The following is a 27,921-nucleotide window of genomic DNA, read 5'->3' as shown; positions in this document are numbered from 1 at the left end:
TAAAAAACTTAAAACGACTTCTAAGTCCTCCTACTCACTAAAGATAAGCCACGTACGCTGCTCTGAAACCACATCCGCTTCTTCAAAAATCCCATTTGGCATCCCCATTCATTGGAGCTATTTATCTTGCTCGCCCCTTCCTAAAATCCCCATCCTCTCCCTCACAAAAATCCCCCATTTTTCAAAGGTACGTGCTTCTCTCCCTCTTCTGCTGCCGATCCTCCATAGTTTTATTTACTCTGTACTGTATTTCTTTAATTTCAATCGATATTTTACGCTAAACTACACTAAGGAAGAGAGGGGCTTTGAACTCGGGACGCAGTAGGTTGAAGAAGAAAATCCTAACCATCGGGGCAATCCACCACTTGTGGTTCTGCTCTGTGTATTTTTGTATCTGTGTCTTCGTACTTGTACTTGGAAAACAAACGAAATCCAGACATGTGTTTGATGTGCATTTCCTCAATGGGATTTTTTGCTGCTGTAAATGTCAACTGGGTGCTTGCTTCTTGAAGAAAGCTATGATTTTTTAATGATCAAGTTTTTATTTGCATTATTTTGTGAATTTATTGAACCAGAAACTTGCGTCTTTGGAAACACTCCATCAGTTCACGTCACCTGATTGCTTTTTATTTTTTATTTTTTGCTTTTGGTTGAATGGATTTTCTGAAAAAAAATTAACTGAAAAGAATTGCATGTGTTGGGTAAAAAGGCGGTAGAAGTTGCTTCACTGTTGCAGTATGAGTGAAGATCTTGATGTTCATTCATCTTGTTCTGTTAAATGTTGAATTGCTCTAATTTGTAATGTTTATTTATGTGACATTTTTGGCTTAAGATCATTAGGATGGTATGAATTGAGATTCGATAAATTTAGGCCCTGCTTGGTATCCGTCTTGAATCCAATTTTTTTGTTTTTGAAACTAATGAGTTCCGAGTATTTTAGCTAGATTCATCGTTTTTGGAACTATAAATTGTTTTCAAGTTAAATGCCAAACAATCCCTTATCTCCTGTTGAAAAAGTAATTATCTGTTTGAGCAACTTTTTTCGGGACTGAGATGCAATCAAATATTAAGCTGATCTCATATTTCCTTTATACTCTGATCTTTTGTTCTTCTGCATAGGTTGTTGAATTACTCAATTTTGTTTCCAGTAATCTGTGATTTGGCATATAAACTTGCAAGTGCCTTTTGTTATCGTACTTACAGATGGCAGCATCATCAGCATGCCTTGTGGGGAATGGGTTATCTACCCGCAGTACTAAGACAAATTTGAGCAAGGACTTTTGTGGCAGGCATCTCTTGCACCCTTCAGCTCTTCCATCATTGGGTAAAGTGACAAAAACAGTTCTCACAAAGGCGTCACTAGACCAAAGGCAAAACGAGGGAAGAAGAGGCTTTCTGAAGTTGTTGCTTGGGAATGTGGGAATAGGAGCACCAGCTTTACTTGGAGCGGGGAATGCTTTGGCCGCCGATGATCAAGGTGTCTCTTCTTCAAGGATGTCTTATTCCAGGTTCTTGGAGTATCTGGACAAGGGCAGGGTAACTAAAGTTGATTTGTTTGAGAATGGAACCATAGCTATTGTTGAGGCTGTTTCTCCTGAGTTAGGGAACCGATTGCAGCGAGTTCGTGTTCAACTTCCGGGACTAAGCCAAGAGCTCCTCCAGAAGTTCAGGGAAAAGAACATCGACTTTGCAGCACATAATGCTCAAGAAGACTCAGGCTCTCTTTTATTTAATCTGATCGGAAATCTTGCTTTCCCACTAATTTTAATTGGGGGCTTGTTCCTACTCTCAAGGCGTTCATCCGGAGGCATGGGTGGTCCAGGTGGGCCTGGATTTCCTTTACAATTTGGTCAATCTAAAGCCAAGTTCCAAATGGAACCAAACACCGGAGTGACATTCGATGATGTTGCTGGGGTAGATGAAGCCAAGCAAGATTTCGTGGAGGTGGTTGAATTCTTAAAGAAGCCTGAGAGGTTCACAGCTGTTGGGGCTCGAATTCCTAAAGGGGTTCTTCTTGTTGGCCCTCCTGGAACTGGAAAGACTCTACTAGCAAAGGCAATTGCTGGTGAAGCTGGTGTTCCATTTTTCTCCATCTCAGGTTCTGAGTTTGTTGAAATGTTTGTTGGTGTTGGTGCTTCTCGAGTTCGTGATCTTTTTAAGAAGGCTAAGGAGAATGCACCTTGCATTGTTTTTGTTGATGAAATTGACGCTGTTGGACGGCAAAGAGGAACTGGAATTGGTGGAGGGAATGATGAAAGGGAACAAACCCTTAATCAGCTTTTGACAGAAATGGATGGTTTTGAGGGCAACACTGGTATCATCGTGGTTGCAGCAACTAACAGGGCAGATATTCTTGACTCTGCCTTATTGAGGCCTGGCCGGTTTGACAGGCAGGTGTCTGTTGATGTCCCAGACATACGAGGAAGAACAGAGATCTTAAAGGTTCATGCTAGCAATAAGAAGTTTGATGGAACTGTTTCTCTTGATGTTGTAGCCATGAGGACACCTGGCTTCAGTGGGGCAGATCTTGCAAACCTCCTTAATGAAGCAGCTATATTGGCTGGTCGACGTGGGAAGTCAGCAATTTCATCTAAGGAGATTGATGATTCAATTGATAGAATAGTGGCTGGAATGGAAGGAACAGTAATGACAGATGGAAAGAGTAAAAGTCTGGTGGCATATCATGAAGTTGGACACGCCATCTGTGGGTAAGTGATAATTTAGTCTTTTATTGGTTGTTCTTATGAAGCTCAAATAACTAAAATTGTGGAAACAGAAACCTAAATAACCCGAATAATGATTTGTATTCTCCTCAATGCAGGACATTGACTCCAGGGCATGATGCTGTCCAAAAGGTGACATTAGTCCCTCGTGGTCAGGCTCGGGGTCTTACATGGTTTATTCCTGCAGATGATCCTACCTTGATCTCCAAGCAGCAACTATTTGCAAGAATTGTTGGCGGGCTTGGTGGTAGAGCTGCAGAGGAAGTGATCTTTGGTGAGCCTGAGGTGACAACAGGTGCAGCTGGTGATTTGCAGCAGATCACTGGTTTGGCCAAACAGGTAATTGAACTTATTCGTTATCTTCTCATAGAAATTTAAACTGTCAGATGACACAGATTACTGTGAACCTTGGTGTTATTAAATGTGACATGACATGAAACTATTAGCTCTGTCATACTGAGAAACTTAATTGGCATTGTTGCAGATGGTTACCACCTTCGGAATGTCTGATATTGGACCGTGGTCATTGATGGACGCGTCTCAGAGCGGTGACGTCATTATGAGAATGATGGCAAGGAACTCAATGTCAGAAAAGCTTGCTGAAGACATTGATTTAGCTATTAAGAGATTATCGGATGAAGCATATGAGATTGCGTTGACCCACATAAGAAACAACCGCGAAGCCATTGACAAGATCGTGGAGGTCCTTCTTGAGAAGGAAACAATGACCGGAGATGAATTCCGGGCAATCTTGTCCGAATTCGTTGAAATCCCAGTTGAAAACCGGATCCCTGCTGCAGTTCCATCACCAGTGGCTGTTTAGATAGTGTAACTCATACCGTCATCAACACTCGGCTAAACTTCTATAACTGGTAAAAATGTATAAAAGCTGTTATTTTTTTAAATCACATGTAAAGTGTTGTAATGTGATGACCAAATATACTTGGGCCTTTGGTTTCTTCTGTGAAAGTCCCTCCTGATTTTTAATCTCTACTTCTGGAATTTGTAAACTCCATTGAAGACAGGCAGATGGCGCTTACTACAATGACGAAAAATAATTATGTATGTGCATTTTGATGCAAGTTCGATCTTTACTGATCCCTTTCCTCCCTAACAACTAACACTTTTCAACTATTATCGCTATCTTTTGTCAAAAAAAAAGAAAAAAAAAATCATTAAGACATGGGCAGAATAATTTTCACATAAAATTAGAGCTTGTATGTGTACATCATAGTCTGACACCAACAAAAAACAGTTTGATGATATTACTATTCATACATGTTATAATAGTTTAGAAAAAATAAAAGGAAAGAATAGAAGGAGAAACGATTATTAAATTCTTTGTGACGAAATGATAGCGATTTTATTATAAAATTCAGAAAATAATAGAAATATCAAATTGGACATTGAAGATTTAAGGGCGAGACATGTCAAAGAATAAGCCAACTTGGCCAAACTAGTTATAGTCGTATTGGTAGATTTGAGGGCGAAACATGTCAAAGAATAAGCAAAAAAAAAGGCATCCGACTTTTGAAATCATCCACCCCCACACTCAAAAATTGCGACGGCACTTCAAAGTCAAGACAACTCCATGCATGATGAAAAAGCCAAACACTTAAAGCGAATTGGCGTGTGAGAAATTCTTCACACAGAACCTGCAATATAGTGAGCAGGAGGATACTCTTTGATAAGGGGCAGTGCCAACTTCGAAGTAGACCTGACAACGAACCAAACTAAATTCAAATTTTACACAAGGGCACCCCCACATGGTAAGTTAGTAACATAAAAATTCCTTGCTCGTTTTCAACAGAACACGCCACGGCGAACCAGATGTATGGGCAAGTCGTCTTTCTACTCCCTACTCAACATTCCATCCCCACGCTTTCTGTCCTCCGCCACCTCCAAAGTTGTCGGAGGCTCGACCACCCCCGCCGCCGCCACAGAACAATTCACAAACCTCTGCTCCAAAGGACACATCAAACAAGCATTTGAGGGGTTCAAATCTCAGATATGGTCAGACCCATCTCTCTTCTCACACCTCCTCAAAGCATGCATCCCCAGCGAGTCCCTCTCTTTAGCAAAACAGCTCCATTCTTTGATTGTCACATCTGGGTGTTCCGCAGACAAGTTCGTATCCAATCACCTCCTCAACTTGTACTCCAAAGTCGGAGACTTGGATGCCGCTTTAACCTTGTTTGGTCATCTCCCCAGGAGAAACACAATGTCTTGCAACATTTTGATCAATGGGTACGTGCAGAAGGGTGATTTGGAAAGTGCCCAGAAGCTGTTTGATGAAATGCCTGAGAGAAATGTGGCTACGTGGAATGCCATGGTCACCGGGTTGACGCAGTTTGAATTTAACGAAGAGGGGCTGGGTCTGTTTTCTGAGATGCACGAGTTTGGGTTTTTGCCCGACGAGTACACTTTGGGCAGTGTTCTGAGGGGTTGTGCTGGTTTGAGAACATTGTGTGCCGGGCGTCAGGTTCACGCTTACGTGATGAAATGCGGGTTTGAGTTTAATTTGGTCGTTGGGAGCTCTTTGGCTCATATGTATATGAAGTCGGGTAGTTTGGTGGAAGGAGAAAAAGTGATTACATCGATGCCAATTCGTAGTGTGGTTGCTTGGAATACTATTATTGCGGGAAAAGCTCAAAACGGGCATCTCGAGGGAGTGCTGGATCAGTATAACTTGATGAAAATTGCTGGTTTCAGGCCTGATCAGGTCACTTTTGTTAGTGTTATTAGTTCGTGTGCGGAATTGGCAACACTTGGACAGGGTCAGCAAATTCATGCTGAAGCAATTAAAGCTGGGGCTAGCACAGTTGTTGCGGTGATTAGTTCGTTAATTAGCATGTATTCGAGATGCGGGTGTCTTGATGATTCTCTGAAAGCTTTCATGGAAAGTGAAGGTGGAGATGCTGTAACGTGGAGTTCTATGATTTCTGCCTATGGGTTTCATGGACAAGGAGAGAATGCCATTAAGCTGTTTGAGGAGATGAAGCAGGAAGAATTGGAGGCAAATGATGTTACTTTCTTGAGTTTGCTTTATGCGTGCAGTCATTGCGGGTTGAAGGACAAAGGACTTGAGTTCTTCAACTCTATGGTCGAAAAGTATGGACTACATCCTAAATTAGAACACTATACATGTGTGGTTGACCTGCTTGGCCGATCTGGCTGTTTGGAGGAAGCCGAGGCAATGATACGATCAATTCCTGTTAAAGCAGATGCTATCATTTGGAAAACTTTGTTATCTGCATGTAAAATCCACAAGAACGCAGACATGGCAAGAAGGATTGCTGAAGAAGTTATTAGGCAAGATCCACAGGACTCGGCATCCTATGTGCTACTCTCGAACATCCATGCTTTAGCTCGAAGGTGGCATGATGTTTCTGAGATGAGAAAAACGATGAGAGATAGAAAGGTCAAGAAGGAGCCAGGTATAAGCTGGCTGGAAATTAAAAATCAAGTTCACCAGTTCTGCATCGGTGATAAATCGCACCCCCAATCTAGAGAGATTGATTTGTATCTTAAAGAGCTAACATCAGAGTTGAAGTTGCATGGTTATGTGCCTGATATCGGCTCTGTTTTGCATGATATGGATAACGAGGAGAAAGAATATAACTTGGCACACCATAGTGAGAAGTTGGCGATTGCTTTCGCCTTAATGAACACTCCTGAGGGTGTACCAGTAAGGGTGATGAAGAATTTGCGCGTTTGCACTGATTGTCATGTTGCTATTAAGTACATATCTCTAATAAAAAACCGAGAGATTATTGTACGTGATGCTAGTAGATTTCATCACTTTAAAGATGGGAAATGTTCTTGTGGAGATTACTGGTAAAGGAAGGTTATACAAGTAAGTGTTCTTCATCTGATTTCTAAATGTTTCGAATATTCCTTTCATTTTATGACAGATTAATCTGAGGATTTGGTGTTGCGTCAATAGTTCCTTTTTCTTCAGCTAACATCACTTTGTTTCGTTAGTTTTCTCAAACGTTCTAGGATAAGTATTCATATATTTTTCGGAGATAGAATGTTTAACTATAAGTCTTGACCTCTAACTCTGTCTAACTGCATCCAACATTCTGTTACAAGAGGCAAAGCCATAGTGTGCGCACGGATTGGAATGCCTTAAATAAATCATGGTGTTTAATATACATAACCCGAGTCCAATACAACGAAAAATCCTTAGTGTCAGGGTTTGTATTTGTATCGGTCATTGCAATAGTATCTAGTGGTTTTAGTTTTCCCTCTGTCCTCCATTTACTGGTTTCATATTCTTTGTGTTGCCAAGGAACCAAATGTTGAGTGAGTTCTTAGAATTCTCGTCCTGAGGCAACACTCCACCTTTGTCATACATTCTACATCGCACTGGATTTCATATGCTTGAGTTGCAAGTTGCAACAGAAGGTTTCAAGAAAGAAATAGGCAGTGGAAGCTTTAGTTCTGTGTTCGCCATTTTAATCTTGCAAGGTCGATTGGGACTAATGGGTTTGTATAAGTTTAAACTAAGTTTGGTGGGATGCGCCAGGCCCATGCTATAGTGCAACGCTTGGGCGACGCTTGAGAGCCCCAATAGCAAGCTATTGTAGTGGACTCTCTCCCTAAAAAAATTAATTTAATATCATGTGGACCATTGGCCCACGTATCAAATATTAAACTGATAAGAACAGATACTACACTTGATCTTAGCCAAAAGGCCGAGAAAGGTATGCTTTATCTCAACTTTGGCTTGTGTTTATATAGGCCACTTCAGAAACATACTTGTCCCCAGTGGTCGATATGGTACATAAAACATGTATGCCTATCACTTATAAAAGTCATATATTGAGTTGAGTGAGTGAAATTAAAATATGAATGTATTTATGTTATGTCTTTATAGGATTGTATTTTTTATTAGATTAGGAGTTTTGTTTCCTTGTCCTACAAGAGTTGTATCTCCATATTACTAGATATAAAATTGTGAATGAAATTCTGACCTGACTTGATATAATTGGGACACTATCGGTGTGAATAGTAGTGGGTTGCTAGTTCAACCCTGGAATCTTGACAGAATCTCCCATAAAGTTGGGACAATGTTCGGGTTGTGTTTAATTATCATTTGTATTTGTCTTGTCATCTTTATGGTTGTAGTTACAATGAGCTGAATTGTCCCACATTGGAGAATGAAAGTTTTGCGTAGTCGTTTAAAATTGACTTCTATCATGATATCAGAGTCATGTTATTCGCATGTTGCTATAAAATATATATGTTGCTCATGTGTATAACCTAGCTCTAGATACCATATATTTTTTTTGAGGAAAGGCCCTTTTTTTTTATCTACTTGTTGTATTCACGCTTTTGCGTCGGCAGAGTAGTAGTTTGCATATCATATACCCCCCCCCCCCCCCCAATCTCCTTTTATTTTATTTTATTTTTTAAAATATACGCGTTCATCCATTTGTATTATGTTTTTCTTAACACATCATGGAATAGTTCGATACTTAAACTTTTGGAAAATTGGGTTATCTAATCGATTTTGTAAAAATGGGTTGCAGTTATGATCGAGCTCCCACAAAATTGTTGAAATGTTTTTGGGTTGTCCAAGATAATTATAAGTGGTGAGAGCCAAGTGCTGACCCGAATGAGCGGATCCCCTGGATTTATGGCCGGAATGGGAGAAACATGCCACCGAACTCTCAAGCTGGTGGCCGGAGGTGACGAAAGAGAGGTCAGGGCAAGGGTGAGTTCCTACCACCGTATAAACCTCATATTTATATTAGATTAATCTGAGGATTTGGTGTTGCGTCAATAGGTCCTTTTTCTTCAGCTAAGAGCACTTTGTTTCTTTAGTTTGCTCAAACGTTCTAGGATAAGTATTCATATATTTTTCGGAGATGGAAGGTTTAACTATAAGTCTTGACCTCTATCTCTGTCTAACTGCATCCAGCATTCTGTTACAAAAGGCAGAGCCATAGTGTGTGCACGGATTGGAATGCCTTAAAATATACATAACCCGAGTCCAGTACAACGAGAAATCCTTAGTGTCAGGGTTTGCATTTGTATCGGTCATTGCAATAGTATCTAGGGGTTTTAGTTCTCCCTCCATCCTTCATTTACTGGTGGGGCTAATGGGTCTTTGTATAAGTTTAAACTATGTTTGGTGGGATGCGCCGGGCCCATGCTATATTGCAACGCTTGGGCGACGCTTGAGAGCCCCAATAGCAAGCTATTGTAATGGACTCTCTCCCTAAAAAAATTAATTTAATATCGTGTGGACCATTGGCCCACGTATCAGATATTAAACTGATAAGAACAGATACTACACTTGATCTTAGCCAAAAGGCCGAGAAAGGTATGATTTATACCAACTTTGGCTTGTGTTTATATAGGCCACTTCAGAAACATACTTGTCCCCAGTGGTCGATATGGTACATAAAACATGTATGCCTATCACTTATAAAAGTCATATATTGAGATGAGTGAGTGAAATTAAAATATGAATGTATTTATTTTATGTCTTTATAGGATTGTATTTTTTATTAGATTAGGAGTTTTGTTTCCTTGTCCTACAAGAGTTGTATCTCCATATTACTAGATATAAAATTATGAATGAAATTCTGACCTGACTTGATATAATTGGAACACTATCGGTGTAAATAGTAGTGGGTTGCTAGCTCAACCCTGGAATCTTGACAGAATCTCCCATAAAGTTGGGAAAGTGTTCGGGTTGTGTTTAATTATCGTTTGTATTTGTCTTGTCATCTTTATGGTTATAGTTACAATGAGCTAAATTGTCCCACATCGAAGAATGAAAGTTTTGCGTAGTCGTTTAAAAATGGCTTCTATCATGGTATCGGAGTCATGTTACTCGCATGTTGCTATAAAATATATATGTTGCTCATGTACATAACCTGGCTCTAAATACCATAAAAAAATTTGAGGAAAGACCCCTTTTTTTTTTTTTTCTCTACTCGTATTCACGCTTTTGGGTCGGCAGAGTAGTAGTTTGCATATCATATACATCTCTTCTTTTTTTTTTTTTTTTTTTAAATATGCATTCATCCATTTGTTAATATCTTTTTCTTAACACATCATGGAATAGTTCGATACTTAAAACTTTTGGAAAATTGGGTTGTCTAATCGATTTTGTAAAAATGGGTTGCAGTTATGATCGAGCTCCCACAAAATTGTTGAAATGTTTTTGGGTTGTCCAAGATAGAGTGCTGACCCGAATGAGCGGATCCCCTCGATTTCTTGCCGGAATGGGAGAAACATGCCACCGAACTCTCAAGCTGGTGGCCGGAAGTGACGAAAGAGAGGTCAGGGCAAGGGTGAGCTCCTACCACCGTATAAACCTCATATTTAGGGACATAAGGCTTCCAATGGGCCGGAAAAGAAGTCCCTAAAGTATAGTAAAGAATAGAGACTCAGCCGGAATTCCTATAAAAATCCTCAAATGTAAGGATGCAGATAAGGACTCATAAATGGTGTACCCAGTTTGAAGAATCGGAGAAAGTGGGCTTGAACCCACGTTAATGCTGAAGCTGCAAAGCGCAGCGACAATGCATGCCCCACAACGCACTTGTTATCTAGTCTCCCATTGGAGATGTCCTAAAGAGGTTCTTAACAATAGTGGTGAATACCCTATTATCGAGTCTCCCATTGGAGATGCTCTAATATGACACCCCTCCTCACTTTCTCAGACATTTTAAGTGTTAGATGTGACTTTATGATAGATAGCTTGTGATTTGTGTGAAATATTGAATGGATTTGAGGGATAAAAGACAACAGGAGATGCTCCCAAAACTATGTTTTAGCCACAACCATTGTAATCTCCAAAATAACTCAAAGCCGTTCTACTTCTTGACATATTGGAGAATTGAAGAGTGTAAGCACAAAAATTCTAACTAGATTTGGTGGGATGCGTCAGGCCCATGCTGTAGTGCAACGCTTGGGCAACGCTCGAGAGCCCCAATAGCAAGCTATTGTGGTGAACTCTCTCCCTAAAGAAATTAATTTAATATCATGTGAACCATTGATCCACATATCAGATATTAAACTGATAAGAACAGATACTACACTTGATCTTAGCCAAAAGGCCGAGAAAGGTATGCTTTTCTTCAAGTTTGGCTTGTGTTTTTATATGCCACTTTACTAACGTACTTCTTCCACCAGCGGATGTGGGATATAAAACCTGTATGCAGTATGCCTATCACTTTTGTCTTTGTTGTTTTAAGTCTTGGTGCCCACTGCCCTTAATTCTACAATTATTTTATTCTTTGTGGAATTAAAACAGACCAAATTGGCGGACAAGAGGAAGATTTGAAACTGTGTTCAAATCAAAGGGAGTTGTCAGCTCAAGTTTTGAACCAATTGAGAGTCTTTTTAAACTCGAAAGGATGAGTATTGAAAGAAAATAATACATTTTCTTGTAAAACCATAGAGCATTCTCTTCTCTTGCATGAAAATTTCAACTCTAAAGTTTTTTCTTTTCGGAACTTGTTCGGAAATGCCTTTAAAATAACTAAAAACACTTTTAGAGACAATGTTTTTGAGTTTCAAACACACTTGAAGTGCTTCCCGTAAGAAGCACCAGTTATGTGTTTCTTTCAGGAAGCACTTCAAGTGCTTTTCCAGGATTTACTTGTATTTTTACTTAGAATTGGTTATAAAAATATTTTCACCAAAAGCGCTTCCATTTATTTTTAAAGCATTTCCAAATGAGTTCGCCGCGGAATTGCGATCAGTACTAGTTACCAGTCACTGTTGAACTTCATGTCGATAGGTTTGGAATTGTTCTTCTTGAATAATTAAAGAGGATTATATACATATATATATGTATATGTTTTCCAACCATTACCATATGAATATATAGGTTTAATTGCTGTTTGTGTTTGTATTGGTGTCCTTATGGTTCTGGTGATAACTAGTTGATTTGTCCATGTCGGAAAATGAAAGTCTTGCATAGTCATTTAAAAATAGGATTATTTTTACTTTACTACTCTCAAGTATCGTGAAATTCACACTTCCATACATAAAGTTACGTTTCTCTTCCAAATTCATACTACCAGCGAGTACATTTTAGAGGTGAGTCAATTCAAATTGTAAATGTTGTCAAGCAAACAAGTGCGTTTATCAGTTGGATAGATTTGGTTTGTCTCTTGGTGTGAAGCAAATTTAGTTCGAAGAACCACCAAATTTTTTAGTTGATGTATTGTTTATGGATTGTAGTTCAAAAATTCCAAATGGTTGGGTTTGAAGGGACGGAGGACCTTCTTTTAGGGGTTTGGCTCTTTCTATTCGCTATGAGATCCATATCAAACTCATGATATACTTAACTCTACCAAACAACAAACATAATTCATGTTAAATTTACTGCACTTATCCTATTTAATCTGGCCTCTACCAAAAAAAGGCATAAAGACACAAGTTATTCATCCTAACTTTTAGCATTACACATTTAAATTTGTAGCTGCAACATATCTAGTTGCGTAGGCAATAAGTCCTAACCATTGTTTGAATGCACCTAAATAACATCACGGATTGATACTTGACCTTAGTTGCTGGGATATGTTGAGATTGTTGTTGTTGGACGACATTTCTTTGATTTGTTTACACCAAACACTAGACAAGTATCTCAACCTATCCCTTCTAATCCTAATCTAATTGACATGTTTGCTGCCAAATATCTCAACCTATTCCTTCCAATCCTAACATAACAAATCCTAAATTCATAACCTAATGAGCCATTCTATCCGGTCCACCACTCTTATTATAGAGCCAGAGCTTCGATTAATGTAAGGATTAGCCATGCGGAAGCAACCTGGCAGTTGATTAATCCAACACACACTGACGAAACCCAATGAGCACTTAGACGAAAACAGTGGCCCACACCATGCACAATTTTATTTTGTTTTCAAATAAATTTTGGAAATATTTTATAGTTTTTCTGCATGAATTATGAATACAACCCAAAAGAATATGAGGAGAATTTATAAATCGTGTCCATTCATCATACATCGTATGATCAAAAATTATTTTAAATATTTTCATTTAAAAATACACATAAATTATCCTTGACAAAAACTAACTACACAGACAAAAACAACTTACAAATTTCTAAAATTCTCACCAAAAGAATCAAGAGACAGTCATATTACAAAGAATATAATAAAATTTAGAACTAGATATTGTAGAGCTCACTCCAAAGAGAAAGCTCTTCCAGAAATTCTCAAAGGCACAAGACTGAATCAAGACCTAAGAGGGGGTTTGGAAATAGTTTTCAACCAGCAATAGACGCGTCTCAGTTAGAACCTCATTAACTGCGTCATTGCCCCAAGCGCAAAGATGCTTTTCTTGTTAATTTTCGCGTCCTTTTAAATGCTCTTCACCGCGTGGCAATCCCACAGCCTATCGATGTGGGACACGAAGTAGCTGCCCGAAGCCTTTTTCATTTCCCAAAGCAAGAACAATCCAGTAAAATCCTTATTTGGGTACAAACACGTAACGGTATTCTTTTCCCTAGAACAATCCATTCCAAGCTTTGATAAAATTTAAAAAAAACTAATGAAAAATTCAAAAAAAAAAACTTCTATTTTAATGAAAAGTATTTTTTAAAGGTATAGTGAATAGTACCATGAAAAAGTATAAATATGATTTTTCGTTAAAAATAAACAGTACCGGAAGTGTTTTGTTAAACCTTTCTAAAATTTTATGATCTTCTTTGCCCTTTGAATTTTTTTCTTTTACTACATCGATATTTTTATACTAAGGAGAGAAAGAGTTCAGCAAAGCCATACAATGGATAGCATAATTTGATATTGAATTCATTATTCACGAGATTCGAACCTAAGACCTCTTATTTCCAAGTGAAGAGAAATACTTTAAATTTTAATTTAAATCAATTCAGTTCACTACTATCTCAATCATCGATATGCCTAGTTTGTAAAATTGTTGTAAGAATACCACAATTCTGAATTTAACGTCATTGAAACATCAATTCAGATTATCCATTCAGTAGACTTACGACTTGCCAACCTAGAGCGTTTTAAGCGGTGTTACCTACCAACAACCATTCTTATTTGTTGTCAGTGGCCGATTGCTTGAACATGATAAGCCGGACAATATCTATCTAAAACGTATAAATTCACCTGCGGACATATATAAGTCCTATTGTGGGCATTTGCGCCCACTTTGTAAGAAATTTATTTGCACCCGCTTTGTAAGAAATTTTCACGCTTTACTACCTACTCTAAACAACTAACTAGGCCAAGAGTATTATTTATGTAAAATGCAAACTAATGGAGGCAATCTTAGTTATCCTTAGTTGCAAAATCATTCCTCCAACTAAGGTTTGCAAAATTATTCCTCCAAAATCATTTCTTAGCTCTTTTACATGTACACAATCATTCCTTCAACTAAGGTCAATATTTCACATGACACATTTTAAGTTCGATTTCTAAAGGTGGTGAATAATTCGATAGTGGCTAAGAGGAGGCTGAAGTGTCCTTGTGAATCTTTCATACCGCCGGAATGGTGGACTGCTGAAGTGAAGCCATCAATTGATTTTTTTATTTTATTTTTGACAACCTTAAGCAAATTACCCCTTTAAAGAATTAGGCTTGCATTTGTGACACGATTGTAGTATCCAGCAACGCCATTGTACTTTCTTCGTCTCGATGAATTTGCAACATTCGTTAACTATAAAATATCACATCAGTTGGGCAAGTAGTCGTATTTTGTGTGAGAAAGATATGTTCATAGCCTTGGGCCTTGGTTGGCCGGTCCAGCAGGATTTTATTGAGCTGGTTTACGAGTGGATCTTTTATAAGAACATATTCAAGATTATGGTGTAAATGGTTTGTAAGTTTTTTTTTGGATAAAGTACGAAAAACTACCTCAACTATTGGTGTCACGACACTTTCATAACTCATCCTTTAAAATTGACGATGTCATACCTCATCTTTAGAATTTGTGCCAATGTTATACCTTCTGTTAGCTTAACCATTTATTTCTCAGTTAAATGCTGACGTGGCTTGATTCGGAGCCCATTTTCTATTTAAAAAATATATATTATTAAAAACTAAAAAAAAAAAAAGATATTTAATATTTTTTTTTAAAAAAGTCCTCACTTCGTCCCTTCCCCCCTCTCTCTTCTCCCCATTTTCATCTTCCTACTTAATATTCAACAAAAAAAAAAAAAAAAAAAAAAAAAAAAAAAAACACAATCTAGAAAGAAGAACAGGAAGAAGTTAAAAAAAAAAAAAAAAAACCAAACCAAACGCAGTTCGTCCCCCTCCCCCAACAAACCCAACCCCCTGCCAACCCCAAATCCATCACTCCCACCCCATCACGAAGGTTTCCCGATTCCACCTCAACATGATTTGGGTTTTTTCCCGGGTTTTTTTTTTGGGTTGCAGGTAGTGGGTGCGAGGGTGAGGCAGGTTTAGGGAAGACAGGAGGGGGGAAGAAAGGAAGGGGGGTCGGGGAAAATCACGAGTGGGGTGGGGGAGGGGAAGATAAATTGGTTTTTTTTCTTCTTCTTCTTTTTTCTAGGTTGCAAGAAGGGCGCTGGAAGGGGAAGAAGATGAAGATGGGGGAGAAGAGAGAGAAGGGGGTGGGGAAAGGGGACGTGAGGGTTTTTTTTTTTAATTTTTAAATTAATTTTTTTACTTTTCTTTATTATTTTAATATTTAAAAATTATTAAATGATTTTTTTTAATAATTTTTTAATAAAAAAATGGGTCCCGAATCAAGGCACGTCAGCATTTAACTGAGAAATAAACGGCCAAGCTAACGGAAGGTATAACATTAGCATAAATTCTAAAGATAAGGTATGACATTGTCAATTTTAAAAGATGAGGTATGAAAGTGTCGTAACACCAATAGTTGAGGTAGTTTTTTGTACTTTACCCTTTTTTTTAACAAATGATATTATTTACATTAGGGAGTGAGAGCTTAGCCTCACAATAACTAGTAATAATGTGATTCAAATTTGATTTTGGTGAGAATCAAACTCAATACCTCTTACTTACAAGTGAAAATAAATGTTTTGTAAGTAAAGAGAAATGTCATTAGACCATAATACTAAGTGACTAATAATTTTATTTTGTGTGAGAAATATCACACAAAATAAATGTTTTGTAAGTAAAGAGAAATATCACATCAGTTGGGCAAGTAGTTGCTTTTTGTGAGAAAGATATTTTGATAGCCTTGGGCCTTGGTCGGCCGGTCTAGCAGGATTTTATTGGGCTGGTTTACGAGTGGATCTTTTAGAAGAACATAATCAAGAGGACGGTGTCAATGGTTTGTAAGTTATTTTTTAACAAATGATATTATTTATATTAAGGGAGTGAGAGCTTAGCCTCACAATAATTCATAATAATATGGTTCAAATTTGACTTTGGTGAGAATCAAACCTAAGATCTCTTACTTACAAGTGAAGATAAAAGTTTTGTAAGTGAAGATAAATGTCATTAGACCATAATACTAAGTGACTAATAGTTCGTAAGTTAGAGTAAAGTAATGGTGGTTTTAGGTGTGTCCTCATATACACCTCATTTCGGAAATGTTTGGAGAGTCGTTCAACCTTCTTGATCTAGTCTATAACCAAGGCCGTTTGATAACCATTCGTTTTTTGTTTTCGGTTTTTTCCAAAATTGAATATTGATATCTTGTTTGATAATTAATTTCAGTTCGAATTGATGATTGAATTTAAATGTAAGTATATTTTCCTTCAAATCCAAAAAAAACCCTATCCAGTTGGGAATTGGATCCTATATGGATCCACTTTGTGAGGATCTTAGGGATCCTCACATCTTAATCATTCATCGTGTATCGTGCGGTAAAAAATTATTTGATTTTTTTATTTAAAATTAAACACAAATAGTATATGATGAAAACTAACCGCACGATATACGATGAACGACTAAGATATGAAGATTCTTATAATCCTCAAAAAGTGAATCTGAAGAGGATTCTCTCTCTTGTTAGAAATCATAACGCACAGAATATATCATGATTTACGTTCAAATTTACAAATAATGTTTGATCGTACTTGAATGTTTGCGTTGAACCCAAAGATACTCTATCTGATTGGAAATCATAAAAGCAGAATATATCATTATTTCTCTCTATTATGGCATCACTAATAATTTTCATTTCTATTTTGTCAATTTTTAAGGTCACACTCGCTAGTCATATGGATGGTCACACTCCCTCCAGAAAGTGGGAAGCTGAGGAGAAAGAGATGAAGACTCTTTTTGGTTAAAAATTTTAGTTTTACGAGAACATAGTTTAATATATTAAATATAATAATACAATTAATTAGATTTTTTTTGTTGAGTTTATTGATATTTTTATACTGAGGAGATTGGGAATTCGACTAAGCCACACAATAAGCAACTTAATTTAGATTGAATTCGTCATACAAAAGATTCAAACCTAAGACATTTTACTTCCAAGTGAATAGGAATATCACTAAACCGTAGCATTGAGTGACACAATTAATTAGACACTTGAAAATAAAATTTAACTATTTGTATTATAACATAATACCAAACGTGTTCCGACACGTTTGAGGTTTAGGGTTTTTATTAGAGAATTTTAATGTCTTTGGGCTTTTTATTCTCCTGCTAGATTTCGGGCAATCAGAAAAGCAGTCCCTCTTCTTTTTTTTCTTTTCCATTTCAAAACCTTTCAAAAACCTTTTACTTTAATGTAGTTTTACCTTAGAATTTCATTTTGGTTACAAAATCGCCATTTATAAAATTCAAATTTGAAAACTTTGGTTAAAGGAAAAAGAAGTAGATTGGCAGCAAGCAAAGGGAATATTCTTCAAAATTATTGTTGGAGATCGAAGAGCTACTTTTCAAACTCCCAATCTTTTTTTTTTCCTTTTTATATTTGTTTGGGGATTCAAGTGTAGGGACTCCTTCATTGAAGTAAATATTTTGTTAGAGACTCGAATATACTTGTTGAGTCCTAATGAGGTCCTTAACAATTGTGAAGACCCTATTATTGAGCCTCGCATTGGAGATGCACATTTTAAATGTAATAAGTGACATTTTAAACATTTTAATAAGGGATTTGTGTCACACAAATCCCTTCAATATTTCACACAAATCACAAGCTATCCTTCAATATTTCACACAAATCACAAGCTATCTATTTAAATGATAGATAGCTTGTGATTTGTGTGAAATATTGAAGGGATTTGAGGGATGAAAGACAACTGGAGAAGCTCCCAAAACTAGTGTTTTAGCCTCAACCATTGTAATCTCCAAAAAATAAAAAATAAAAACTCAAAACCGTTCTACTTGTTAAGCGATTACTGTTAAGGAGCCACATATTGGACCATTAAGAGTGAAAGCTCGAAAATTCTAACTAGATTTGGTGGGATGCGCCAGGCCCATGCTATAATGCAACGCTTGGGCAACACTCGAGAGTCTCAATAGCAAGCTATTGTTATAAACTCTCTCCCTAAAAAAATTAATTTAATATCGTGTGAACCATTGGTCCACGTATCAGATATTAAACTGATAAGAACAGATACTACACTTGATCTTAGCCAAAAGGCCGAGAAAGGTATGCTTTTCTTCAAGTTTGGCTTGTGTTTTTATATGCCACTTCACTAAAGTATTTCTTCCACCAGCGGATGTGGGATATAAAACCTGTATGCGGTATGTCTATCACTTTTGTCTTTGTTGTTTTAAGTCTTAGTGCCCACTGCCCTTAATTTTACAATTATTTTATTCTTTGTGGAATTAAAACAGAACAAATTGGAGGACAAGAGGAAGATTTGAAACTGTGTTCAAATCAAAGGGAGTTGTCAGCTCAAGTTTGAACCAATTGAGAGTCTTTTTAAACTCGAAGGGATGAGGATTGAAAGAAAATAATACATTTTCGTGTAAAACCACAGAGCTCTCTTCTCTTGGATGAAAATTTCAATCCTAAAGTTTTTGCTTTTCGGGACTAGTTTGGTGCCTTTAAAATGACTAAAAATGCTTTTAGAGAAAAAAAAATTTGGGTTTCAAACACACTTGAAGTGCTTCCTGTAAGAAGCACTAGTTATGTGTTTCCTCCAAGAAGCACTTTAAGTGATTTTCTAGGATTTACTTGTATTTTTACTAATAATTGGTTCTAAAAATATTTTCACCAAAAACCTTTTTAGTTATTTTTAAAGCACTTTCAAATGAGTTTGCCGCAGAATGGCGATCAGTACTAGTTACTAGTCACTGTTGAACTTCATGTCGATAGGTTTGGAATTGTTCTTCTTGAATAATTAAAGAGGATTATATTCATATATGTATGTGTTTTCCAACCATTACCGTATGAACGTATAGGTTTAATTGCTGTTTGTGTTTGTGTTGGTGTCCTTATGGTTCTGGTGATAACTAGTTGATTTGTCCACGTCGGAAAATGAAAGTCTTGCATAGTCATTTAAAGATATGTGCTGACCCGAATGAGCTCCCACAAAATTGTTGAAATGTTTTTGGGTTGTCCAAGATAATTATAAGTGGTGAGAGCCAAGTCCTGACCCGAATGAGCGGATCCCCTGGATTTCTTGCCGGAATGGGAGAAACATGCCACCGAACTCTCAAGCTGGTGGCCGGAGGTGACGAAAGAGAGGTCAGGGCGACGAAAGAGAGGTCAGGGCAAGGGTGAGTTCCTACCACCGTATAAACCTCATATTTCAGGACATAAGGCTTCCAATGCATGCCCTACAACGCACTTGTTATTTACCTTTTTTTTTTTTACTCTGTTAAAATCAACAACTTAGATTGTTTCTTATGTTTTTCTCTTTTTTATTGTTGTAGATCAAAGAGATACTTTTCAAACTCCCAATCTTTTTTTTTTCTTTCCTTTTTATATTTGTTTGGGGATTCAACTGTAGGGACTCCTTCATTGAAGTAAATATTTTGTTAGAGACTCGAATATACTTGTTGAGTCCTAAAGAGGTCCTTAACAATGGTGGAGACCTTATTATCGAGTCTCCTATTGGAGATGCTCTAATATGATACCCCTCCTCACTTTCTCAGACATTTTAAGTGTTAGAAGTGACTTTATGATAGATAGCTTGTGATTTGTGTGAAATATTGAATGGATTTGAGGGATAAAAGACAACTGGAGATGCTCCCAAAACTATGAGCCACAACCATTGTAATTCTCCAAAAAAGACTCAAAACCGTTCTACTTCTTAACATATTGGACCATTGAAGAGTGAAGGCTCGAAAATTCTAACTAGATTTGGTGGGATGCGCCAGGCCCATGCTATAGTGCAACGCTTGAGCGACACTCGAGAGCCCCAATAGCAAGCTATTGTAGTAGACTCTCTCCCTAAAAAAATTAATTTAATATCGTGTGAACCATTGGCCCACGTATCAGATATTAAACTGATAAGAACAGATACTACACTTGATCTTAGCCAAAAGGCCGAGAAAGGTATGCTTTTCTTCAAGTTTGGCTTGTGTTTTTATATGCGACTTCACTAACGTACTTCTTCCACCAGCGGATGTGGGATATAAAACCTGTATGCAGTATGCCTATCACTTTGTCGTTGTTGTTTTTAGTCTTGGTGCCCACTGCCCTTACTTTTACAATTATTTTATTCTTTGTGGAATTAAAACAGACCAAATTGGAGGACAGGAGGAAGATTTGAATCTGTGTTCAAATCAAGGGGAGTTGTCAGCTCAAGTTTGAAGTTTGAACCAATTGAGAGTCTTTTTAAACTCGAAAGGATGAGAATTGAAAGAAAATAATACGTTTTCTTGTCAAAACCACAGAGCTCTCTTCTCTTGGATGAAAATTTCGGATTTGGATCCTCTCCGAGACAACTGGTCAGAAGATCCTGACCAGTGTTAGTGGACAATTGGATTTTTATCCAACGGCTACAATTATTATAACTTTTAGAGGGTTCTCTGTTTGTAGCCGTTGGTAAAAAAATCTAACGGTCCACTAACACTGGTCAGTAGGATCCCGACTAGTTGCTTCGGAGAGGATCCAAATCCGAAAATTTCAATTCTAATGTTTTTGTTTTTTGGAACTTGTTTGGAAGTGCCTCTAAAATCACTAAAAATGCTTTTAGAGAAAAAAAAAATTTGGGTTTCAAACACACTGGAGTGGTTCCCGTAAGAAGCACTTCAAGTACTTTTTCAGGATTTACTTATATGACACACCCCGACCGAGATCAGGGCGTGCTGGCCGTCACACAGAGGTGACGTAACCATGTGCACGTGCGGAAGCTAATAAGATAGTAATATAAAAGTACGAATAATTAAAAACTAGCATACAAAGTACTAAAACAAGTGCTAGCGTAAGTGAGACACAAGTTCAGAGCAAGTCTACAGCAGTCCAAAAGAAAAGATGCGACAAAAGTACACCCGAAGGTGACCCTACGCTGGTGAGTGTCTGTCAGAAAAGCCGGGAGAACCCTCTGGGAAACCACCGAAACTGCTAAGCAACTAGAACCTGGAGGGGCGCAAAACAAAAGCGTGAGTGGGCAAAAACAAAACTTTTCTAAAACCATTTAGTAAAACACAATCTAACCCCTCGCCGTAAAACCTGTATACTTCCCAAAAAATAACATATGTACGTATGTATAGATATGCCAATCATGCTCAAGAATATGCCATGTCAGAATCTCATAATGGAAATGCAAGTGCTCAGGTATAAATCATATCAATAATATATAATCTGGCAGCCGGAGTCACCTAACGTGACCTGTACGGCTGCATGTAGAGCTCAAATCTCAAAACTCAATAACTGAACCTGCCCACGAGTCGGAACCACCTAAAGTGGTCTGTACGACAGGCCTGGGTGTAATACATATGTACGCTCTAGTGCTACGATCACGTGAAGGCTGTGCGAATAATCGCGGGTCACCTACGAGTCGGAACCACCTAATGTGGTCTGTACGACAGGACTGTGCACCTAACTTGGATCCAAGCTGAGCGTGTGGTGCGGGAGGTGAACATCACGTGAAGGACTGTGCCCTACTCTGGGCGGGAGCACTAACACCGGGGGTGCAGGTTATGAGCTCTCTAAGCATCTCAAACTACTACTGAATATAAACATGAATACCACTTACCTGGCACTTACCTGTGCGTCCACAACACCAAATACGCATATATATATGTATGCCACTACTAATGCATGTAATGATGCATAAACGATAATAATATGGTGCATGGCATAAAACAAATAACCCTTTTAATCAATTTTTGGGAATATAAATGTATATAGGTATATACGGAAAACCAAAAACCCATTCACTGGTAAGTGGAAGGGTCGTAGCCCCCCTGCCTCGAGTGACCACGCTCGTCCTCGGGGTACGTATCACCTATACGCGAAACAATTATAAAAACGTTAATTTTAAAGCACATAACCAACTTCTCGTAATAACTTCTCCGCCGCACGCGCCCCCACGCGCCGGCCACGCGCAGGCACGTGCCTGGCACGCTGACGGCGTCAACTGACGCCGTGAGGAATATTCCGTTAGTTCTAACGGATTCCGTCAACGGCATCAGGAATATTCCGTCAGATTTGACGGAATATTCCGTCACCTTCCCCGGCGAACCTCCGGCGACGTCGCCGGAAACTGGAAAAACCTGCAACCTACGTTTTCTCACTTGTTTCTCCACCATTTTTCACATTTCTTGAACCAAATTGAAGCCCTAGACTAGTAGAACAACGTTAGACCACTTTTAAAGCCTAAAAATCACGGGATCATACCTGTCTCCAAACTCAAAAAACCAGCCAACTTCAAACCAGGTGATTCCGACGTCCACTTCCGTCAAACGAAGCACTCCGAGGCTCCTTGGGACTCCACCAAGCTACCCACGAGCTTCAAAATCCCAAAAACGTGATGAATAATTTTTGCATGAATAGTACCCCAAACTGTCTTCGTGAAAACGACGTGAAAACGGTGAAGTTCTTACCTGAAAATGGTACGACTGTGTTCTTCTCAGCCTCACGAGTTCGAAGGTGTAGTTGGTTCCCTCGATCTGTTAAGGTTTGATGGTTCTTGGTGTGTGTCCGTACGTTTTCAGAAGGAAGAGGAAGGAAAGAGGACTCGGGAGAGAGAGAGAGAGAGAGGGAAAAGACAGAAGGAGAAGGAGAGTGACAGTGTGTGTGTGTGTGTGGCCCAACACTTGCCAACACTACACAAACCACCAAACAACATAACGAACACAAGCTAGGGGTAAAAGGGTCATTTCACACGTGCGTTTTAAATAATTTCGGGACGGGATGTCACATAAATGTTTTCTAAGAATTTGTTCTAAAAATATTTTCACCAAAAATGTTTTCAGTTATTTTTAAAACATTTCCAAATGATTTTGCCGCAGAATTGCGATCAGTACTAGTTAATAGTCACTGTTGAACTTCATGTCGATAGGTTTGGAATTGTTCTTCTTGAATAATTAAAGAGGATTATATACATATATGTACATGTTTTCCAACCATTACCGTTTGAATATATAGGTTTAATTGCTGTTTGTGTTTCTGTTGGTGTCCTTTTGGTTCTGGTGATAACTAGTTGGTTTGTCCACGTCGGAAAATGAAAGTCTTGCATAGTCATTTAAAAATAGAATTATTTTTATTTTACTACTTTCAATTTTCGTGAAATTCACATTTTTATACATAAAGTTATATTTCTCTTTTAAATTCGTACTACCGGCGAGTACATTTTAGATGTTGTAAATGTTGTCAAGTAAATGAGTGCGCTTATCAGCTGGATAGATTGGTTTGTCTCTTGGTGTGAAGCAAATTTAGTTTGAAGAATCACCATATTTTTTACTTGATGTATTGTTTATGGATTGTAGTTCAAAATTTTCAGATGGTTGGGGTTGAAGGGACGGGGGACCTTCTTTTAGGGATTTAGTTCTTTCTATTCGCTATGAGATCCATATTAAACTCATGATCTACTAACTCTACCAAACAACAAACATAATTCATGTTAAATTTAATTGCGCTTATCCTATTTAATCTGGCCTCTACCAAAAAAAGGCATAAAGACACAAGTTATTCATCCTAACTTTTAGCATTACACACATAAATTTGTAGTTGCCACATATCTAGTTGTGTAGGCAATAAGTCCTAACCATTGTTTGAATGCGCCTAAATAACATCACAGATTGGTGCTTGACTTTAGTTGTGGATCGCGATCGTTATGGTTTGATGCTTGATCTTTACTGGGTCGTGATTGTAGTTGCAATCTCATTGCAGATTATGCTTGTTGGTAGAATGTCATGCTTGCTGGGATATGTTGAGATCGTTGATGTTGGATGACTTTTCTTTGATTTGTTCACAACAAACACTAGACAAGTATCTTAACCCCTCCCTTCTAATCCTAATCTAATTGACGTGTTTGCTGCCAAATATCTCAACCTATTCCTTCCAATCCTAACATTACAAATCCTAAATTCATAACCTAATGAGCCATTCTATCCGGTCGAGCCATTCCATCCGGTCCACCACCCTTCTTATAGAGCCAGAACTTTGATTAATGCAAGGATTAGCCATGCGGAAGCAACCTAGCAATTGATTAATCCAACACACAATGACGAAACCCAATGAGCACTTAGACAAAAACAGTGGCCCACACCATGCACAATTTTATTTTGTTTTCAAATAAATTATGGAAATATTTTATAGTTTTTCTGTATGAAATATGAGGAGAATACATGACATTGTCCACTATATCGTGCGATCAAAAATCATTTTAAGTTGCACAATATATAATAAATAAATACGATTTACAAATTCTTAAAATTCTCACCAAAAGAATCAAAAAAGAATCCTATCGAAAAGAATATGATAAAATTTAGAACTAGATATTGTAGAGCTCACTCTGAAGAGAAAGCTTTCAAGAATTTCTCAAAAACACAAGACTAAATCAAGGCATAAGAAGGGATTTGGAAATAGTTTTCAACCAACAATAGACACGTCTCGGTTAGAATCTCATTAGCTACGTCATTGCCGCAAGTGCAAAGATGCTTTTCCAGATTATTTTTGCGTCCTATTAAGGGCTCTTCACCGCGTGGCAATCCCATAGCCTATCGATGTGGGACACGAAGCAGCTGCCCGAAGCCTCTTCCACAGCCTATCGTTTGTTGCACCGGACTATCTCGGACTGGATTAGCTTCAGGGACTAAGTTGGATTGGCTTAGACTAGACTAAACTGAACTAACTTAATGAAGCGTTTGGTGTACTGTCGGACTAAAAAGCAAGATAATTAATAAATTATAATTTTATTTGTTTTATTATTTTATGAAATCATCTACGGCCAATATTTTTTTATTTCTAGAATCATCTCTCACAAAACCTATTTTCCTCCGCCACTCTCTCCCTCCCTTCTCCCAGTTTCACCATTTTTGTCTAGAATATCTATCTCTCTCTAACAAACTCTAGAAGGCACAACAAATCAATTCAAAGATTTTGGTTTTGGTCGAATTGGGGTATGGGTTCTTGGTGGGGTTGAACCCAGATGAGAAATGGGCCACTTAGGTGGGTTTTTTCTGGGTGTTCCGGGACAAATTGGACGACGGCTTGGACGGCTGGACTAATTAGGAAGGTTACTTTCTTCATCTTCCTCTTCTGGTGTTTGTGTTTGGAAGTCGGTGGGTTTTATTTTTGGGTTATGCGTCGGATTCCATCGATAGAGAGCGAAGAAAGAGATAGTTGTTAGCTTTGGAGGTGGCTGCTGGTTTGGGAGGTGGGTGGCTGAGGGTAATTGCAGACTTGCTCTTTTGGGTTTTCTGGGAGATGGGGAAGTCTACAGTCGTTGATAAGAGGGACGAAGCAGGAAGGGGAGAAGCGGATTAGCAGTCCGCTCAATATTTGGGGGTCTCTCTAAGACCGGCTAGAGAAGCCTTTAGCCTGGGCTGAGTTCCTTCTACTCTCATTAAAACTAGTCTCGACGCCTAACAAACACGGGATTGAACTAATACTTAGTTCAGTCCAGTGAAAGCCAGTGAAGGCAAATAAAGGCACCTATTTGGGTCCAAACTCGTAACGATATTCCTTTCCCCAGAACAATCCATTCCTGGCTTAAAATTGTATGATCTTGTTTGCCCTTTGAATTATTTGTTTATAGTACATCGATATAAAATTTAGTACATCGATATTTTTATATTAAAGAAAGGGTAAGTTCAACAAAGCTATACAATAGGCAGTTTAATTTGATATTGAATTCGTTATTCATGAGACTCGAACCTAAGACCTCTTACTTCCAAATGAAGAAAAATACCTTGAATTTTAATTTAAGTCAATTCAGTTACACTACTATCGCAATCACCGATATGCCTAGTTTGTAAAGTTGTTGTAAGATAATCACAATTCTAAATTTAATGTCATTCTCAATTCAGGTTATCCATTCAATAAGCTTACGACTTGCTGACCTATCCTTAGTACATCGTTTTAGACGATGCTGCCTACCAACAACCATGCTTATTGATTGTCAGTGGCCAATTGCTTACAAACAACCATTCTGACGACTTGCGGACACTCTCTATCTAAAATGTATAAATTCACCTGGGGGCATGTACAAGTCCTATTGTGGGCATTTGCGCCCACTTTGTAAGAAATTTATTTGCAACCACTTTGTAAGAAATTTTCATGCTTTACTACCTACTCCAAACAACTAGGCCAAGCGTATTATTTGTTCATTACTCCACCTTCCCTTTGAGTCTTTGATAAAAAAAAAAACTAATAAAAAAAACTTGAAAACTTTGAGTTTTAACGATAAGGATGATTTTCGTTAAAATCAACAGTACTGGAAGCTTTTAGTTAAAGTTCCCTTAACAAAATCCTAGTTCCACATCTTTATGTATGTTATTCATGTGAACGTTGTTCTACAACGCCATGACTTTACACATCCTAGCAATCAATTAATGTAAAATGCAAACCCTAATGGAGGCAATCTTAGTTATCCTTAGTTGCAAATAATACCTCTAGAATGGTCCAACCCTTTGAAGGTGCTGAAGGTTGCAAAATCATTCCTCCAACTAAGGTTTGCAAAATTATTCCTCCAAAATCATTTCTTAGCTCTTTACATGTACATAATCATTCCTCCAACTAAGATCAATATTCCACATGACACATTTTGAGTTCGATTTCTGAAGGTGGTGAATAATTTGATAGTGGCTAAGAGGAGGCTGAAGTGTTTTTGTAAGTCTTTCTTGCCGTCAGAATGGTGGACTGCCGAAGCAAAACCACCAGCTGATTTTTTTTTTTTTTTTTTCGCAACCTTAAGCAAATTACCCCTTAAAGAATTAGGCTTGCATTTGTGGCACTATTGTAGTATCCATCAACGTCGTTATACTTTCTCCGTTTCGATGGATCTGCAACATTCGTTAAAAGTTGCTACAAAATATCACATCAGTTGGGCAAGTTGTTGCTTTTTGTGTGAGAAAGATATGTTCATAGCTTTGGGCTTTGGTCGGCCGGTCCAGCAGGATTTTATTGGGCGGGTTTACGAGTGGATCTTTTATAAGAACATAATCAGGAGGATGGTGTCAATGGTTTGTAAGTTATTTTAAAAAAAACGATATTATTTACATTAAGGGAGTGAGAGTTTAGTCTCACAATAATTCGTAATAATATGGTTCAAATTTAACTTTGGTGAGAATCAAACCTAAGACCTTTCACTTACAAGTGAAGATAAATATTTTGTAAGTTAAGAGAAATGTCATTAGATCATAATACTAAGTGACTAATAGTTTGTAAGTTAGACTAGAGTGACGGTGGTTTTAGGTGCGTCCTCATATATACCTCATTTCATGTTTGTAGAGTCGTTCAACCTTCATGATCTATTCTATAACCAAGGCCATTTGATAACCATTCATTTTTTATTTTCGATTTTTTCCAAAATTGAATATAGAAATCTTGGTTGATAATTAATTTCAGTTTGAATTGATGATTGAATTTAAATGTAAGTATCTTTTCTTTCAAATCCAAAAAAACCCTATCCAATTGGGAATTGGATCTTATCTGGATCCACTTTGTGAGGATTCTAGTGATCCCTACATCTTAACCAATCATCGTGTATTGTGCGGTCATAAATCATTTGAATTTTTTTTATTTTAAGTTAAACACAAATAATATATTACTAAAACTAACCGCATAATGTACGATGAACGGTTAGGATATGAAAATCCCTATAATTCCTACAAAGTAGATCCGAAAAAGACCCTCTCTCTTGATAGAAATCATAACG

The 27,921-nt window shown here is 37.8% G+C and overlaps 2 protein-coding genes and 7 non-coding genes across 10 annotated transcripts; 2 read left to right on the top strand and 7 right to left on the bottom strand.

The window, feature by feature from the left end:
• The first annotated feature begins 48 nt into the window (after nucleotides 1–48).
• LOC137749571 (ATP-dependent zinc metalloprotease FTSH 2, chloroplastic-like) lies at nucleotides 49–3,821 on the top strand. Its single transcript, XM_068489690.1, has 4 exons — nucleotides 49–187; nucleotides 1,204–2,708; nucleotides 2,822–3,062; nucleotides 3,208–3,821. Exons 2-4 carry the CDS (start codon nucleotides 1,204–1,206, stop codon nucleotides 3,544–3,546), a joined length of 2,085 nt encoding a protein of 694 aa, XP_068345791.1. The 5' UTR covers nucleotides 49–187; the 3' UTR covers nucleotides 3,547–3,821.
• Nucleotides 3,822–4,238: 417 nt separating this feature from the next.
• On the top strand, nucleotides 4,239–10,901 carry LOC137708786 (pentatricopeptide repeat-containing protein At2g41080). 2 transcript variants are annotated; one of them, XR_011064832.1, is made up of 3 exons: nucleotides 4,239–6,579; nucleotides 8,261–8,445; nucleotides 9,871–10,901. XR_011064832.1 is itself a non-coding variant. In XM_068447937.1 (2 exons), the coding sequence occupies exon 1, from the start codon at nucleotides 4,558–4,560 to the stop codon at nucleotides 6,562–6,564; it is 2,007 nt and encodes a 668-aa protein (XP_068304038.1). In that variant the 5' UTR covers nucleotides 4,239–4,557; the 3' UTR covers nucleotides 6,565–6,579; nucleotides 8,261–8,677. The 2 variants fall into 2 exon arrangements, 1 of the variants encoding a protein (XP_068304038.1); XM_068447937.1 differs by lacking the exon at nucleotides 9,871–10,901 and having other exon boundaries at nucleotides 8,261–8,677.
• Nucleotides 7,241–7,436, bottom strand: LOC137709577 (U2 spliceosomal RNA). The gene has a single exon (XR_011064871.1). It is a non-coding gene; the product is annotated as a U2 spliceosomal RNA (small nuclear RNA).
• Nucleotides 8,866–9,061, bottom strand: LOC137709576 (U2 spliceosomal RNA). The gene has a single exon (XR_011064870.1). It is a non-coding gene; the product is annotated as a U2 spliceosomal RNA (small nuclear RNA).
• On the bottom strand, nucleotides 10,622–10,817 carry LOC137709579 (U2 spliceosomal RNA). The gene has a single exon (XR_011064873.1). It is a non-coding gene; the product is annotated as a U2 spliceosomal RNA (small nuclear RNA).
• A 2,000-nt stretch (nucleotides 10,902–12,901) lies between the features above and the next one.
• Nucleotides 12,902–13,054, bottom strand: LOC137709581 (U4 spliceosomal RNA). The gene has a single exon (XR_011064875.1). It is a non-coding gene; the product is annotated as a U4 spliceosomal RNA (small nuclear RNA).
• Nucleotides 13,055–18,098: 5,044 nt separating this feature from the next.
• LOC137709578 (U2 spliceosomal RNA) lies at nucleotides 18,099–18,294 on the bottom strand. Its single transcript, XR_011064872.1, has one exon. It is a non-coding gene; the product is annotated as a U2 spliceosomal RNA (small nuclear RNA).
• A 1,661-nt stretch (nucleotides 18,295–19,955) lies between these two features.
• Nucleotides 19,956–20,151, bottom strand: LOC137709580 (U2 spliceosomal RNA). Its single transcript, XR_011064874.1, has one exon. It is a non-coding gene; the product is annotated as a U2 spliceosomal RNA (small nuclear RNA).
• A 4,402-nt stretch (nucleotides 20,152–24,553) lies between these two features.
• LOC137709582 (U4 spliceosomal RNA) lies at nucleotides 24,554–24,699 on the bottom strand. Its single transcript, XR_011064876.1, has one exon. It is a non-coding gene; the product is annotated as a U4 spliceosomal RNA (small nuclear RNA).
• Between the last annotated feature and the right edge of the window lie 3,222 nt (nucleotides 24,700–27,921).

The sequence above is a fragment of the Pyrus communis genome, chromosome 11, assembly GCF_963583255.1.
Source record: "Pyrus communis chromosome 11, drPyrComm1.1, whole genome shotgun sequence".
NCBI lineage: Eukaryota > Viridiplantae > Streptophyta > Magnoliopsida > Rosales > Rosaceae > Pyrus > Pyrus communis.
This window is presented reverse-complemented; position numbering and strand designations above follow the sequence as displayed.